The following is an 18766-nucleotide window of genomic DNA, read 5'->3' as shown; positions in this document are numbered from 1 at the left end:
CAGCATAGCTGTATTTCTTGTTTCAGCTAGCTTGTTTGCCATAAACGGGCCTGAGCTAACTAAACTGCTCCATCCTTGTTCCAGCTACCTTGTTTGCTATTTACTGTACTGTACTATATAACTGATTATTGATTCAATAGCTATATTATAAGTTGCCTTGTTTGTATACAATCATCAGCTGAAGTGTGTATCATTGTATGCTGCATTTTTTGCTACAGGTATTGTTCACTTATATTTGGGTCTATCCTCTTTTACTACTTAACCAGTGTATTCAATACCAAGATTATACAAATGCATTCTGTAAATGTGATACTAAATATAGCTTTTCTATTGAAAACATATTTTGAAAGAAGGGGGAAGTATGGGACGCTGCACTACAGAAAAAAAGTTTGGGATGGGGGTGGCAGCCCCTAAAAAATGATCACAAGGAGGGGGGTGGTGGGGGGACACCTACGCTATAGACTTTTTTTAAATCATGAAAAATTGGTATAAACTGGGTACTGACAGACAGTTTTCATTGGGAGCGGGGAGGGTTAGAGAGCTATTTGGGAGGGATCAGGGAGGGTTAGAGAGCTATTTGGGAGGGATCAGGGAGGTGGGAGGGTAATGGGGGATCCTACACTGCAGAAAATAAGAAATAGTTCAAATTAAGTAATTAAAAAAAAAAGCCCTAAAACTTTATACTGTCAGACTGCCAGTACCTACATTACCCTTACCATCTAACTAACCCCTTCACTACCAGGAATTTCAGAAGTGTAGTGTGCAGCTGTAATTAGCAGTCTTCTAATTACCAAAAAGCAATGGCAAAGCCAGCATATCTGCTATTTATGTACAAAGGGGATCCCAGATAAGCTTTTACAACCATTTGTGTTATGACTGCACAAGCAGTGAGAAACCCAATGTTTGTGAAAAAGTTAACAAAATTCTCTTGTACTTTGGGTAAAATTTACTCTGAAATTCCCGGTAGTGAAGGGGTTAAACAACTTTCTAATTTACTTCTATTACCAAATTTTCTTCCTTGAGACTGATATAAGCCAAAGGTGCAAGACCAGAAAAAATGTAGTGAATATCCAAAAATTAGAAACCCATTCACTCAAAACATATTGCTAAAAAACCATCTATAAGCACTGTGTGTGGGGGTGCTAGGTGTAACTATAACAAATAGTAAAAAAAAGAACAAAGAGGAACACCTAATGGCACTCACTTAAAGTCAAGTAGATGAGACCTACATAGGACTGAAAAATAAAACTTAAAGGGATAGGAAAGTCAAAATTAAACTTGCATGATTCACATAGAAGTGAATTTAAAAGTGTCTTAAAATTACATGCTCTATTTTCAAATGTGCTTTGTTCTCTTAGTATCCCTTGTTAAAAAATGAATACGCACATATCATACACTAGTGGGAGCTGCTGCTAATTGGTGCCTGCACACATTTGTCTCTTGTGATTGGCTAAATAGATATTTTCAGCTTCCTGTCAGTAGTGCAATGCTGTCCCTTCAGCAATGGATAACAAGAGAATGAAGAACATTTGATAATAGAATTAAATGGGAAAGTTGATTAAAATGGTATGTTCTATCTGAATCATACAAGAACATGTTGGGGTTTACTATCCCTTTAAAGGGACAGTCAAGTCCAAATAAAACTTTCATGATTCAGATAGGGCATGTAATTTAAAACAACTTTCCAATTTACTTTTATCACTAATTTTGCTTTGTTCTCTTGGTATTCTTAGTTGAAAGCTAAACCTAGGAGGTTCATATGCTAATTTCTTAGACCTTGAAGGCCGCCTCTAATCTAAATGCATTTTGAAAGCTTTTCACCACTAGAGGGCATTAGTTCACGTATTTCATATAGATAACATTGAGATCATGCTCGTGAATTTACCGAGGAGTGAGCACTGATTGGCTAAAATGCAAGTCTGTCAAAAGAACTGAAAACAGGGGGCAGTCTGCTGAGGCTTAGATACAAAGTAATAACAGGTAAAACGTGTATAATTATAACTGTGTTGGTTATGCAAAACTGTGGAATTGGTAATTAAGGGATTATCTATCTTTTAAAACAACAAACATTCTGGTGTTGACTGTCCCTTTAAAGGTATACTAAACCTTACATAAGTTATTAAACGACTTTTCAGATATCTCTGGCTACAAAATTAATATGGAGAAAAGTGAACTTCTCCAGATAGCTATTCCTCCACATACGCTTAAAATTATTGAACTCAATTTTGAATTCCGTTGGGTCCCCACAACAATCAAATACCTAGGTATTAACCTCCCGATACAGATGCAACTTCTATATAAACATAATTACACCCCACTTCTTGGCCAGATTAGAAAAGACCTTGTTAAATGGCGAACATGCGGTTTCTCCTGGATGGGGAGAGTAGCGTTAATTAAAATGAATGTACTTCCACGCCTTCTATATATTTTTAGAGCCCTGCCCATCAAAATAGTTAGGGCAGATATTATTAAACTACAAACCGAAATATTAGCTTACATAAGAGGCCCAAAATCGGCCAGAATAGCAAGACAGGTGGTAAACAGAAGTAGAGCAGCAGGGGGAGTGGGTGCCCCAGACCTAATGGAATATTATAGAGCCGCCAGACTGGCCCAAGACTCTTGTCTCCTGAGGAGATCGGAGGAAGCTACTTGGGTGTTTCTGGAGATGGAGTTGGGGGGATGGGAGGAGAGAGACTCGATTTTATGGGACACACACATTGTTGCCCCAGACAAGGAACTCACTAAAACATACACCTCAGACCTGATCATAAAAACCTGGAGACAGACACTTACAAGACCAGACTTATTTCCTGAACTCTCCTTGTTGACACCAATTAAATGCCTCATGCCGGGTGACTCTCGTGTGATAGTCGCCAAATGGGAAAACAAAGGGCTTTATAGGGTGGCGGACGTGATACAGAGGGGTCAGTTACTCTCTTTCACTCAGCTGCAGTCAAAGCTAGCTCCTACAAAGCTTCACTGGTATATCTACCTCCAATTACACTCATCTTTACACCCCTTCTTGAAAGCCCCTAGAAGTGGACAACCCACGATATTAGAGACCTGTGGCGCAAGCCTTACGAGAACTAAACACAATATCTCTAAAATATACCTTGCACTGCAGACACCACCCAACAGAGCCAAATCCATGATGATGTTAGCATGGGAAAAAGACTTAGATATGGTTAAAGACATACAAGAGTGGGAGAGAGTGATCCAGGAAGCTGACAGGGGATTAATTAGTATGGATCTGAAGGAAAATGTGATGAAAACTGTATTTAGATGGTACCTAACCCCGATGAGGACGGCCCATATGCAGCCAAATGGTAGCAATCTATGTTATAGAGGATGTGGGGAATTAGGATCCTATAGGCACATGTGGTGGGATTGTGAGGAGATACGTGGGACATGGCAGAGGCTCTCCACACTGATTAGCCAACTACTAGAGGAGGAGGTCACGCTCACTGCCCACCAAGCACTACTACATGAACACATAGATAAATTTCACAGATATATTAACACATTCATCAGAATCCTTTGTACAGTAACAAGGGTTTGTATCGCAAAATACTGGAAGGTGGGCTCGCCCCCATGGTCGGAAATATACAATAAGATCAGCCATACCTACACTATGTATGAATCTGCAGTAGACACGTTAAACAATAGAACCTCTTTCCAGAGGATATGGTATTACTGGATTATTAACTCGACATCCCATAGAGGAAGATAGGATGCACAATTTGGATTCTGAACACTGTATCTGAACAAACTCAGTAGACCTGGGAGGATCGCTGGGAGGCAGAGATGCTTCCTTTCCCCCCTCCCCTCTTCCCCCCCTCCCTCTCCTATGCTTTCCCTCTCTTCTCCCCCCCAATAACTATCTTTTTGCCAGACCCTATATCAATGAAAGGGGAACTCTGGAGAGGGAAATTCAACCGCACTATTTGTAATGTTTTAAATGTTTATTTGAAAATACATGTAAGGCAACCTATTTACCTCAGTTTAATGGATGGATGATACCCCACATATAGTCAGATTAGAAATTACTGTTCTATTGGTGAATCCACTGGTGGAGAACCAATTACTGGAATATGTAACTTGATTATCTTCCCATGGTCCACGGCATCCAACAGTGAAATTCCCAAAGGTATGATGGGTGTTTAGATATATGGGGAGGTGATGGGGGAAAGGTTGTAAGACTGCGTTAAAGTTGCTTTCCTCCAAAATGTTAATTTGTTTACTCCTTGCTTCTTTGGAAAATCGGATGGGAGGAAATAATTTCTTCTTTGTATAACTCATGAAGAAAACTTTCTTTTTTGTTTGGCTTATGTACAAAGAATTTATTAATAAAAATGATTTAAACATAAAGGTATACTAAACCTAAATATTTTTTTTAATGATGCACAGATCATTTAATGATACAGATAAAGCATGCAATTTTAAGCAACTTTCTAATTTACTAATATTGTCAATTTTACTTTGTTCTTTTGCTATCTTTGTTTAAAAAGCAGAAATGTATAGCTTAGAAACCGGACCATTTTTGGTTCAGACCTGGGTTATCCTTGCTTATTGATTTGCTAAATGTAGCCACCAATAAGCAAGCCCTATCCAGGGTGCTGAACCTAAAACGGGCTGGCTTCTAAGCTTACATTCCTGCTTTTTAAATAAAGATAGCAAGAGAACGAAGAAAATTTGATAATAGGAGTAAATTAGAAAGTTGCTTAAAATTGCTGCTCTAGCTGAATCATGAAAGAAAAAAATTGGTTTTAGTGTCCCTTTAATAGATAAATAGAAGGTATCACACAGTATGCACAGAGTACTTAGCGCAGTTCATGATGCTAATATAAATATGAAGATACACAATCCCCAATTATAGAGATTTCCATCAACAGAGCAAAAATAGACTTAGTAAACCTTTGTACCCACAAACGTAGGTATTGAATGGGCTCAATCTCTCACTTGGTGAATACCTACAATTATTGTACAAATAATTCAAGGAGAAGTCAAGCTCCAAAAACAACACTCATATAAATCCAATTGCATATGTATCAAACAGAAGAGAAAAGAACACAATTAAAGGGACAATCTAGTCACAATTAAACTTTCATAATTCAGATAGGGCATATCATTTTAGGCAACTTTCCAATTTACTTTTATCGTCAAATTTGATTTGTTCTCTTGGTATTCTTTGTTAAAAGCTAAACCTAGGTAGACTCATATGCTGATTTCTAAGCCCTTGAACGCATTTGACAGTTTTCACAGCTAGAGGGCATTAGTTCATGTGTGCCATATAGATAACATTGTGCTCAAGCTCGTGGAGTTACACGAGTTGGCACTGATTGGCTAAAATTAAAGTGTCAAAATAACAGAAATAAGGGGCAGTTTGCAGAAGCTTAGATACCAGGTAATCACAGAGGTAAAAAGTGTATTAATATAACAGTGTTGGTTATGCAAAACTGGGGAATGGGTAATAAAGCGGTTATCTATCTTTCTAAACAACAGAAATTCTGAAGTAGACTGTCCTTTTAACCCAAGTACATACTGGCAGGTGAAATTTTCTTCTTTCTCTTGGTATCTTTTGTTGAAAAGCAGGGATGTATGCTCTGGAGCGTGCACATTTCTTGAGCACTATATGGCAGCAGTTTTGCAAGACTGTTATTAATTTCTATGAGCACTAGATGGCAGCACCATTTCCTACCATGTAGTGCTCCAGACACCTACCTAGGTAATTCTTCAACAAAGAATACCATGGGAACAAAGCAATTTTTTTATAAAATTGTATGCTTGGTCTGAATCACAAAAGAACCTTTTTTTGGGTTTCATATCTCTTTAAAGGGACATGAAACCCAATTTTTTTCTTTCATGATTTAGAAAGAGCATGCCATTTTAAACAACTTTCTAATTTACTTCTATTATTTAATTTGCTTCATTCTCTTGATATACCCTGCTAAAAAAGCATATCTAGATAGGCTCAGTAGCTGCTGATTGGTTGCTGTACATAGATGCCTTGTGTGATTGGCTCACTCATGTCCATTGCTATTTCTTTAACAAAGGATATCTAAAGAATGAAGCAAATTAGATAATAGAAGTAAATTGGAATGTTGTTTAAAGTTGTATTCTCTACTTGAATCAGGAAAAAAAATGTGGGTTTAGTTTCCCTTTAAGTCACAGTGTATTAGTTGCTGCAAGCTTGACCATTTAATAACCTTGCCACCAACATTAAAGGACCATTATGCACTCAAAAAAGGTAATGGATACATTTAATATAAATTAGTTAATATGTCCCAATGTAATCAAAAACAGTTAATTAAACAGCGGTAAATTTAAAATTTAGACTTACACAACCACCCTCTGTCCGTCGCCATAATGCTCTTCCTTCATAGAAGGGCAGAGCTAACGAACAGTATACTAATGCCTGCATATCGTCTATCGACCAATAAGGTCGCATATGTTAATTGTCGGACGAAGTTTCCCCTTTCAATATGCGCATGCACCAGCCCTTACGTGCACAGCTCGCTCGCCCGTGCACAGCATTGTTTCCCGCATATGCATTGAATCCCAGATTGACTCACTGACATACAACAATACATGTCCCTTACAATGATGACAATAAAATATAGATGTATAATGTCTTTGCAGACTTTGCAGCTCTCATTTTTTGAAGCCGATACTGACTGAATCCCAGATTGACTGACGCGCTGTGACAGAAGCTGTTTAGCGTAATGCATGTGAATGAAGTGCAGTTTTTTCATATGTACACTTAATTTTCATATATACAGTGTGTACAAATGAAAAAGCTGCACTTCATTCACATGCATTACACTAAACAGCTTCTGTCACAGCGCGTCAGTCAATCAATGGGATTCAATGAGATTAAGAAAGCTGCTCTTTTAAAATGGATGCATATTTTTAGGGTTGGTGCTTGGCTTGTGTTCAAAGCCAGTTGACAGAGTAACTACAAAACTGCTGTACCAGGTCCGGTCCCACAATCAGTGCAGCACAAAAATGAGGAATTATACACGACAGCGCTTATATGGACGCCGTGCACAGTGCTTCAGGTGAGCTCTTCATTAACGGGTCTCGGTTGCGCGCATATGGATGTGCGGCCGAAGTTGCCTAACGTATTCTTCTAAAAAACAAGGACTTGGAAAGTAACCCAAAAACAGTAAAGATCGGATTAATATAAACTATACTAGCCTTTATTTTTCATAGATAGAAACAGCTACACTATATGATCGGTACATGCCCCATACAATGCTGCAAAGAAAATATGGGTGTCCCTTTAACTTCTGTGGGCTGGGATGATAAATTTGACCCTGATGCAAAACTCTCAGTAACAGTCATCCACTGTAATTCCACTTCCAACCAAGTGACTAAAACGTATATGCACTTTATTCTTAAGTGTCTATTTAAACTTGGAAATGTTGTAAAGGTAGTAACATACAAACACACAGACACACTCATACACTGAAACACACACACACACACACAAGGATTCACATATAGACACTCTAGAAACACACTCAGACACAGACACTCAGCACTTGTTTACATTGACCTGACAAGTAATGAGGTAAACTACAGTTTTGTAAAAAAAAGGAGATTTAGAAAACAAAATATGCAGTTCTGATTATCTTTTTGTAAAGGAAGATGCCAACTAAATGATGTCAACGGCATGCAGTGGCTGAAAGGAAGGGCCCTGAAACAATCATTTAAAGGTTAAATGGTAGATTGGTGACTTCCGGAAAGGTCTCATTAGTCTCAAAGTCTGTAGAAAGATGAGAATAATCAGTAGTAAGGTCAAAATGTCCTAAAAAGGAACAGACAATGGACACACACACAAACTCAAACTTGCACATACACCCAAAGAAACACCGACAGAGACAGCCTCAGAAGTCACACAAAGACATACACACACACACACAGAGACACCCACAGAAAACACACAAAGACATACACACACACAGAGAGACAACCACATAAAACCCAGATAGATAGACATACATACACACACCCTCACTGAGACATCCACAGAAAACACACAAGGACATACACACACCCTCAGAGAGACACCCACAGAAAACACACACCCCCACAGAGACATCCACAGAAATCACAGACATACATACATACACACACACACACCCTCACAGAGATATCCACAGAAAACACAGACATACACACCCACCCTCACAGAGGCATCCAACGAAAATAAATACACAAAGACAAACATACACACACCCTCACAGAGACCCCCATAGAAAAAGCTCAAAGACATATGCACACACCCTCACAGACATCCACAGAAAATGCACAAAGAGATACACAGAAAATGCACAAAGAGATACACATCCACCCTCAGAGAGCGACCCACACAAAAAAAATACACACACACTCATAGAGACACAAACCAAAGCACAAAGACATAAACACAGACACCCACAGAAACACTCACAGGAGGAAACATTTATGCACCTTGCATCCCCTAAATCAACAGTGTGTGACATGCATGATAAAAAAAATTGCAGAAATTAAGAGATCACTTTTTAAAGAATCATATTTCTAAATGTGCAAACAAAAATAATTCTGTGAATTCAAAATTGTACAATAATGATCTGGGTAGATGGCTAGATGACGAAAAGTACTTTTAAAAAAGGTTAACATATGTTTGATTTTTCCCAATTTTCCCCAACCAAGAGCACCACTTCAAATATAGTGTACAAATGTTCCTATCTGTCAGCTGTACGTATGGATTTTAAAAATGCTGTACTCTATATGGTCTTGGTGGAACCATAAGCTGTGGTACTCATACCACAAAATGCAGGATTTAGGCATGTTGGTATGTATTTCAAAATTAAGTTAGCTGTAGTGTAAACAAAACAGTTTTAAGTTAACCTGTCTCATTTCAAACACTGAGCAATCTTAGTCTGAGAGTATAACATGTTATGTAGATGTAAACATCTTAGATAAAATGCCTCCTTGCATCTGGAAAGTCATTGCATAAAGGGGCAGTAAACTGGAATGTAATATATATAGGAGGAAACATTTCCGCATGGTTTTAAATATAGAAATTCAACAGTATTGTCAAATAATCATAAATACACTGCTGCTAAAAATGTGTTTTTATGGACACCTGGCCCCACCATACAACTACTACCACACTGAAGTTACAATCTGAAATTACACAAAGAAATAAAAAAAACATTTGCTAAGTAAGTCCTACCTCCTCTGCAAATTAAAGTGATCTGCCGTCTGACTCAGGCACACACTGTACAAACAAAATGCCAAGTCTGTCTCACACTGTGCATAGTGGTTGAGTGCACACTCAGAAATCCTCTCAAATGCTAATACTTTACTCCTTGTAATAACATTTCCCATGCTCAATTAGCACTCTGCTGTAGTACCCAATGGTGGCTGCCAAAAAAAATTTTTTTTTTTTAGTTCTTGCCTCATGGGGCCCCCTAGGCCCATGGGGCCCCTGACAGGAGTCACCCCTGTCACCCCCTGATGGCGGCCCTGGTAATGGGAGTTGCCAGTCAGCAATAGATACCTAGGTATTAGTTGCACTTCCTCTTTAAAAAGATAGATAACTATGCAATTCCCCAGCTGTGCACAACCAACATTGTTATATTAATATACTTTATAACACTTAAACCTCTAAGTTTCTAAGTCACTACAGACATCACATGCTTTATTAGCTTTTCAAAACAAAGCACTTCTAATTTATGTGGGCCATATAGATAACATTGTGCTCTCTCCCATGGAGTTATGCAGGACACAGCACTAATTGGATAACATGCAAGTCAATAGATAATAATAAAAGTCATGTGATCAGGGGACTGTCAGAAGAGGCTTAGATACAAGGTAATCACAGAGGTAAACACTATATTGATAAAACCATGTTGGCTGTGAAAAACTGAGAAATGGGTAATAAAGGAATTATCTATCTTTTTAAACAATAGAAATGTTAGAGCAGACTATCCCTTTACCCTTTTTTCAAGTATGAAAGGCCAGCAAACATTTTAAAGCTATCGTCTTACAGATTCATTTAATTATACAAAGAAAAGAGAAAAAGCAGAGAAACACATACTGTATGTTGTTATTTAGTACCAAATTACATTTGCAAACAAGTGCATTGCTTTTTATTTTGCATACATATAATAATTATTTGTCTCACCTTTCCATGCTGTGGGAAAATACTAAAAGAGACCGGGATCATTGCACCGAAAACCAGAGCTGTAGTCAGGTTTGTGATGGGAGTTAAAGCCAGCGGATTCCTAAGTATGAAATGCGAGCTATAGAGAGAAGCAGTTAGACTCAGCTGTGCCGTACAATTCATCCTGACAAACAGTGGGTCAATGTAGACTCCTAAAGCTATGGCACCTAATATTTTTAGGCCTGGCTTATAATTCTTTGGAAACCTTTACATACAAATTATATATAAAATAATTCCATGGCTCCTAATAAGTTTTATAACTGAATACTCAGTATTCTCGTTAGTTTTTACATTTTTTATAAATGTGTTCACATCCTGGAGTAAAAGAACATGTAAGATCCGATCGCCCATAAAAGGGAAATACACGAACATAAAAACTTCATAGTGACCTTTAATATGGTCTCTATAGAAGCAGCACAGTATTGAAGCCGTTAAAATGTTTCTCACCTCTGGAAAACGAAATGCAGCAACATTGGCATTAGAGAGGTGACACCAACAAGTGCCATTCTGGATACGGCAGTTTCCTTCACAGCCTGCAAGAAAATCAGCAAACAATATACTTGTTTTATTGCAAAATGAGACCTTAGAAAAACTTAAGTTCTACTATCACATGATTTATGTAGCCAAAGTTCTCACTGAGCATGGACAAGAAAATGGAGCAAGTGCAGGTGTCAACTAGCAACCACTTCAAAGAAAAAGCTCCTCCTTTGCCTTCCTGTTGAGATCACAGCCCCCTGAAGGAAGTAATGGACCCTGCACAAATTGAGTTAAAAAACTAAATAAAAGGTAACATAGTTTTTATATGATGAATAATACAAACTATAATGATTTATTTTAAGTATAACCCACTGCTTAATGTTTTTCTTATTAGAACAATTAAACGGGCTGTTTTTCATCTCTTTAAGTTACATATGGAATATATATTTTATAGCAATATTCTTATATTCTAGCATTCAATAATAATCTGGTGCAAATATTTGTTTTGAGAACACAAGAGTAACATTGTTAGCTTTGTATGGCTTGATCATTGTTGTATGCCCTGACCAAACATGCATTGTGCCAAAGACCCATAAACAATGACGTAAAACACCTACTATCCTGGATACTGAAAAGGAAAACCTCTGTACCCAAATGCAGCACTAAAACAGAAGTTAGAAATCTTTACTGGGACGTGCAAGACAAAGATGACCATGAACTGTCCAAAGTTAAAAACTAGGTCATAAACTTTAGGTATCGTATGGTACTGCAAGTACAATGTAACTTCACGGTTCCGTAGTTCTCCAAGGGACAATGAACCAATTCATTATAGTAAATATATTATTTTCTCTTGTTAAGTGTATCCAGTCCACGGATCATCCATTACTTGTGGGATATTCTCCTTCCCAACAGGAAGTTGCAAGAGGATCACCCACAGCAGAGCTGCTATATAGCTCCTCCCCTCACTGCCATATCCAGTCATTCTCTTGCAACTCTCAACTAAGATGGAGGTCGTAAGAGGACTGTGGTGTTTTATACTTAGTTTATTTCTTCAATCAAAAGTTTGTTATTTTTAAATGGTACCGGAGTATACTGTTTATCTCAGGCAGTATTTAGAAGAAGAATCTGCCTGCGTTTTCTATGATCTTAGCAGAAGTAACTAAGATCCTTTGCTGTTCTCACATATTCTGAGGAGTGAGGTAACTTCAGAGGGGGAATAGCGTGCAGGTTTTCCTGCAATAAGGTAGGTGCAGTTAAAATATTTTTCTAGGGATGGAATTTGCTAGAAAATGCTGCTGATACCGAAGTAATGTAAGTAAAGCCTTAAATGCAGTGATAGCGACTGGTATCAGGCTTATTAATAGAGATACATACTCTTATAAAAGTGTATTTTAAAACGTTTGCTGGCATGTTTAATCGTTTTTTACATATGTTTGGTGATACAACTTATTGGGGCCTAGTTTTTTCCACATGGCTGGCTTGAATTTTGCCTAGAAACAGTTCCCTGAGGCTTCCCACTGTTGTAATATGAGTGGGAGGGGCCTATTTTGGCGTTTTTTTGGACAGCAAAAATTACAGACACAGACATCCAGCTTCTTCCTGCATGTTCCAGGACTTATCTGAAGGGCTCAAAAGGCTTCAAAAGTCGTATTGAGGGAGGTAAAAAGCCACAGTAGAGCTGTGGCAGTTGTGACTGTTTAAAAAACATTTTTGTCATTTGTTATTCCGTTTTTGGTATTAAGGGGTTAATCATCCATTTGCAAGTGGGTGCAATGCTCTGCTAACTTATTACATACACTGTAAAAATTTCGTTAGTGTAACTGCATTTTTTCACTGTTATTTAAAAATTTGGGAAAATTTGTGTTTCTTAAAGGTGCAGTAACATTTTTTATATTGCTTGTAAACTTGTTTTAAAGTGTTTTCCAAGCTTGCTAGTCTCATTGCTAGTCTGTTTAAACATGTCTGACACAGAGGAACCTACTTGTTCATTATGTTTGAAAGCCATGGTGGAGCCCCATAGGAGAATGTGTACTAAATGTATTGATTTCACCTTAAACAGTAAAGACCAGTCTTTATCTATAAAAGAATTATCACCAGAGGGTTCTGTCGAGGGGGAAGTTATGCCGACTAACTCTCCCCACGTGTCAGACCCTTCGCCTCTCGCTCAGGGGACGCACGCTAATATGGCGCCAATTACATCAGGGACGCCCATAGCGATTACCTTGCAGGACATGGCTGCAATCATGAATAATACCCTGTCAGAGGTATTATCTAGATTGCCTGAATTAAGAGGCAAGCGCGATAGCTCTGGGGTTAGGAGAGATACAGAGCGCGCAAATGCTGTTAGAGCCATGTCTGATACTGCGTCACAGTATGCAGAACATGAGGACGGAGAGCTTCAGTCTGTGGGTGACATCTCTGACTCGGGGAAACCTGATTCAGAGATTTCTAATTTTAAATTTAAGCTTGAGAACCTCCGTGTATTGCTTGGGGAGGTATAAGCTGCTCTGAATGACTAACACAGTTGCAATTCCAGAGAAATTGTGTAGGCTGGATAGATACTATGCGGTGCCAGTGTGTACTGACGTTTTTCCTATACCTAAAAGGCTTACAGAAATTATTAGCAAGGAGTGGGATAGACCCGGTGTGCCCTTTTCCCCACCTCCTATATTTAGAAAAATGTTTCCAATAGACGCCACTACACGGGACTTATGGCAGACGGTCCCTAAGGTGGAGGGAGCAGTTTCTACTTTAGCAAAGCGTACCACTATCCCGGTTGAGGACAGTTGTGCTTTTTCAGATCCAATGGATAAAAAATTGGAGGGTTACCTTAAGAAAATGTTTATTCAACAAGGTTTTATTTTACAGCCCCTTGCATGCATTGCGCCTGTCACTGCTGCGGCGGCATTCTGGTTTGAGGCCCTGGAAGAGGCCATCCAGACAGCTCCATTGAATGAAATTATTGACAAGCTTAGAACGCTTAAGCTAGCTAACTCATTTGTTTCTGATGCCATTGTTCATTTGACTAAACTAACGGCTAAGAATTCCGGATTCGCCATCCAAGCGCGTAGGGCGCTATGGCTTAAATCCTGGTCAGCTGACGTGACTTCAAAGTCTAAATTACTCAACATTCCTTTCAAGGTGGCAGACCTTATTCGGGCCTGGCTTGAAGGAAATTATTGCTGACATTACTGGAGGCAAGGGTCATACCCTTCCTCAGGACAGGGCCAAATCAAAGGCCAAACAGTCTAATTTTCGTGCCTTTAGAAATTTCAAGGCAGGAGCAGCATCAACTTCCTCCGCTTCAAAACAAGAGGGAACTGTTGCTCATTCCAGACAGGCCTGGAAACCTAACCAGTCCTGGAACAAGGGCAAGCAGGCCAGGAAGCCTGCTGCTGCCCCCAAGACAGCATGAAGGAACGGCCCCCTATCCGGAAACGGATCTAGTGGGGGGCAGACTTTCTCTCTTCGCCCAGGCGTGGGCAAGAGATGTTCAGGATCCCTGGGCGTTGGAGATCATATCTCAGGGATATCTTCTGGACTTCAAAGCCTCTCCTCCACAAGGGAGATTTAATCTTTCAAGGTTATCATCAAACCAGATAAAGAAAGAGGCATTCCTAAGCTGTGTGCAAGACCTCCTAGTAATGGGAGTGATCCATCCAGTTCCGCGGACGGAACAAGGACAGGGATTTTATTCAAATCTGTTTGTGGTTCCTAAGAAAGAGGGAACCTTCAGACCAATCTTGGATCTAAAGATCTTAAACAAATTCCTCAGAGTTCCATCATTCAAAATGGAAACTATTCGGACCATCCTACCCATGATCCAAGAGGGTCAGTACATGAACACAGTGGACTTAAAGGATGCCTACCTTCACATACCGATTCACAAAGATCATCATCGGTTCCTAAGGTTTGCCTTTCTAGACAGGCATTACCAATTTGTAGCTCTTCCCTTCGGGTTGGCCACTGCCCCGAGAATTTTTACAAAGGTTCTGGGCTCACTTCTGGCGGTTCTAAGACTGCGAGGCATAACGGTGGCTTCGTATCTTGACGACATCCTGATACAGGCGTCAAGCTTTCAAATTGCCAAGTCTCATACAGAGATAGTTCTGGCATTTCTGAGGTTGCATGGGTGGAAAGTGAACGTGGAAAAGAGTTCTCTATCACCACTCACAAGAGTCTCCTTCCTAGGGACTCTTATAGATTCTGTAGAGATGAAAATTTACCTGACGGAGTCCAGGTTATCAAAACTTCTAAATGCTTGCCGTGTCCTTCATTCCATTCCACGCCCGTCAGTGGCTCAGTGCATGGAAGTAATCGGCTTAATGGTAGCGGCAATGGACATAGTGCCATTTGCGCGCCTGCATCTCAGACCGCTGCAATTATGCATGCTAAGTCAGTGGAATGGGGGTTACTCAGATTTGTCCCCTCTACTAAATCTGGATCAAGAGACCAGAGATTCTCTTCTCTGGTGGCTTTCTCGGGTCCATCTGTCCAAGGGTATGACCTTTCGCAGGCCAGATTGGACGATTGTAACAACAGATGCCAGCCTTCTAGGTTGGGGCGCAGTCTGGAACTCCCTGAAGGCTCAGGGATCGTGGACTCAGGAGGAGAAACTCCTCCCAATAAATATTCTGGAGTTAAGAGCAATATTCAATGCTCTTCTAGCTTGGCCTCAGTTAGCAACACTGAGGTTCATCAGATTTCAGTCGGACAACATCACGACTGTGGCTTACATCAACCATCAAGGGGGAACCAGGAGTTCCCTAGCGATGTTAGAAGTCTCAAAGATAATTCGCTGGGCAGAGTCTCACTCTTGCCACCTGTCAGCGATCCACATCCAAGGCGTAGAGAACTGGGAGGCGGATTTTCTAAGTCATCAGACTTTTCATCCGGGGGAGTGGGAACTCCATCCGGAGGTGTTTGCTCAACTGGTCCATCGTTGGGGCAAACCAGAACTGGATCTCATGGCGTCTCGCCAGAACACAAAGCTTCCTTGTTACGGATCCAGGTCCAGGGACCCGGGAGAAACGCTGATAGATGCTCTAGCAGCTCCTTGGTTCTTCAACCTGGCCTATGTGTTTCCACCGTTTCCTCTGCTCCCTCGACTGATTGCCAAAATCAAACAGGAGAGAGCATCTGTGATTCTGATAACGCCTGCGTGGCCACACAGGACCTGGTATGCAGACCTAGTGGACATGTCATCTCTTCCACCATGGACTCTGCCTCTGAGGCAGGACCTTCTAATACAAGGTCCTTTCAATCATCCAAATCTACTTTCTCTGAGACTGACTGCATGGAGATTGAACGCTTGATTCTATCAAGGCGTGGCTTCTCCGAGTCAGTCATTGATACCTTAATACAGGCTCGGAAGCCTGTCACCAGGAAAATCTACCATAAGATATGGCGTAAATATCTTTATTGGTGTGAATCCAAGAGTTACTCATGGAGTAAGGTTAGGATTCCTAGGATATTGTCCTTTCTCCAAGAGGGTTTGGACAAAGGCTTATCAGCTAGTTCTTTAAAAGGACAGATCTCTGCTCTGTCTATTCTTTTGCACAAGCGTCTGGCAGAAGTTCTAGACGTCCAGGCATTTTGTCAGGCTTTGGTTAGGATTAAGCCTGTGTTTAAAACTGTTGCTCCCCCGTGTAGCTTAAACTTGGTTCTTAAAGTTCTTCAGGGAGTTCCGTTTGAACCCCATCATTCCATTGATATTAAACTTTTATCTTGGAAAGTTCTGTTTTTGATGGCTATTTCCTCGGCTCGAAGAGTCTCTGAGTTATCTGCCTTACATTGTGATTCTCCTTAACTGATTTTTCATTCAGACAAGGTAGTTCTGCGTACCAAACCTGGGTTTTTACCTAAGGTGGTTTCTAACAGGAATATCAATCAAGAGATTGTTGTTCCATCATTGTGTCCTAATCCTTCTTCAAAGAAGGAACGTCTTTTTGCATAATCTGGACATAGTCCGTGCCTTGAAGTTTTACTTACAGGCTACTAAAGATTTTCGTCAAACATCTGCCCTGTTTGTCGTTTACTCTGGACAGAGGAGAGGTCAAAAAGCTTCGGCAACCTCTCTCTCCTTTTGGCTTCGGAGCATAATACGCTTAGCCTATGAGACTGCTGGACAGCAGCCCCCTGAAAGGATTACAGCTCATTCTACTAGAGCTGTGGCTTCCACCTGGGCCTTTAAAAATGAGGCCTCTGTTGAACAGATTTGCAAGGCTGCGACTTGGTCTTCGCTTCACACCTTTTCAAAATTTTACAAATTTGACACTTTTGCTTCTTCGGAGGCTGCTTTTGGGAGAAAGGTTCTACAGGCAGTGGTTCCTTCTGTTTAAGTTCCTGCCTTGTCCCTCCCATCATCCGTGTACTTTAGCTTTGGTATTGGTATCCCACAAGTAATGGATGATCCGTGGACTGGATACACTTAACAAGAGAAAACATAATTTATGCTTACCTGATAAATTTATTTCTCTTGTAGTGGTATCCAGTCCACGGCCCGCCCTGTCCTTTTAAGGCAGGTCTAAATTTTAATTAAACTACAGTCACCACTGCACCCTATGGTTTCTCCTTTCTCGTCTTGTTTCGGTCGAATGACTGGATATGGCAGTGAGGGGAGGAGCTATATAGCAGCTCTGCTGTGGGTGATCCTCTTGCAACTTCCTGTTGGGAAGGAGAATATCCCACAAGTAATGGATGATCCGTGGACTGGATACACTACAAGAGAAATACATTTATCAGGTAAGCATAAATTATGTTTTTATGTCCCTTTAAGAATGAGGCTTGGGCACCACTGAACCAAAATACACCCCCATTCAAAGTAGGAAATCATTTGAGTGCATCGCTATTAGGGGCCCGGAGTGCTGATTAGTACATTTGTGCTCCAACAGGCAGCATTTTACACCCTGGCCTGTTGGGTTCTCTTATAGCCAGACACTAGTGCACCCTGTGACTGGTATGCACCAGATGTGAGTGTTAAAACAATCTCATTGTACCTTTTCTCCTGCATGGTGAGACACTCCAATAATGTTTCCAGCCTTGTCCCGCACCTCTATTCCGTGCTCAATCTCTGGCATTCTCACAAACAGTACATTAAGAGCACTCAGAAAAGCTGTTAACGGAAAAAAACGAAATTTTTCATATAAACAATGTGTAATAAACACAATAAGACATATTATTGCTAAAGAGGGAAATTAAGGGACAGCCGGGAACAGATATAATAAAATGGTAATAACTCAAATAAATGGGTAACCAGGCACTCACCCAGTTATCTGGTCACTAAAGTAACATAACCGTAAACAGTTTAAAAAACAACAACCGTTTTTATAGGGATGTTATAATTTCCAATTCATCAACATATCTGATCCTCTAAAATAACCACAGCTGATCTCACACGTTATGTCAGAGGCGCTCTCTGTAAAGTCACCCCACACTGCCAAAAGCCTAACAGATTAAAAGGGACAGTAAACACATTGTAAGTACCATATTTTGCTGTTGTCTTGCAATTAACTAACATACTGGTTGAGTTTGAAAATGTTTTATTGCATTAACACCTTTTTTGCTGGAACTGTTTTTTCAATATACAAACTTAAGGTGAGTGTGAAAGAAACCCTGAAAGAAACTGGTTTTCATTATCAAACTCCACTCACCACTTGACTTATTTGGAGGAGCCTACCAGGCAGATTTTTGCTATATCTCACTAAGGGGCATTCCTTGCATTTCTGAATTAGCCAATGGGCATTAGTAGGAATTGGAAAGTTGTTTAAAATTGTATGCTCTGTCTGAATCATGAAAGTTTAAAGTTTTTCATGAAGAAATAATAGAAGTTAAAACTGTATCAGCAGTGTACTTCCTACTAATGCTCATTGGCTAATACGTATGTAATAGGTATGTTCTACTCTTGCTCATTGGCTAATCGGTATGTCCTACTAATACTCACTGGCTAATAGGTATGTTCTACTAATGCTCATTGGCTAATAGGTATGTCCTACTAATACTCACTGGCTAATAGGTATGTCCTACTAATGCTCATTGGCTAATAGGTATGTCCTACTAATACTCATTAGCTTA

General features: G+C 39.9%; 1 protein-coding gene across 2 annotated transcripts in view; it reads right to left on the bottom strand.

Moving 5' to 3' along the window:
* Positions 1 to 18766, bottom strand: part of SFXN4 (sideroflexin 4) — an 83991-nt gene that overhangs the window by 9333 nt on the left and 55892 nt on the right. Inside the window, exons 11-13 of one of the 2 annotated variants that reach the window (XM_053692667.1) lie at positions 17692 to 17807; positions 10664 to 10749; positions 10178 to 10295 (exon numbers count right to left, since the gene is read on the bottom strand). In XM_053692667.1, the coding sequence (XP_053548642.1) occupies positions 10178 to 10295; positions 10664 to 10749; positions 17692 to 17807 (320 nt within the window). The remainder of the gene's footprint in view (positions 1 to 10177; positions 10296 to 10663; positions 10750 to 17691; positions 17808 to 18766) is intronic. The other variant, XM_053692668.1, reaches the window with a different exon arrangement.

Source organism: Bombina bombina, chromosome 9 (assembly GCF_027579735.1).
Source record: "Bombina bombina isolate aBomBom1 chromosome 9, aBomBom1.pri, whole genome shotgun sequence".
In the NCBI taxonomy this organism is placed as follows: Eukaryota; Metazoa; Chordata; class Amphibia; order Anura; family Bombinatoridae; genus Bombina; species Bombina bombina.
Note: the sequence above shows the minus strand (reverse complement) of the source record. Positions and strands in the feature narration are given on the sequence as shown.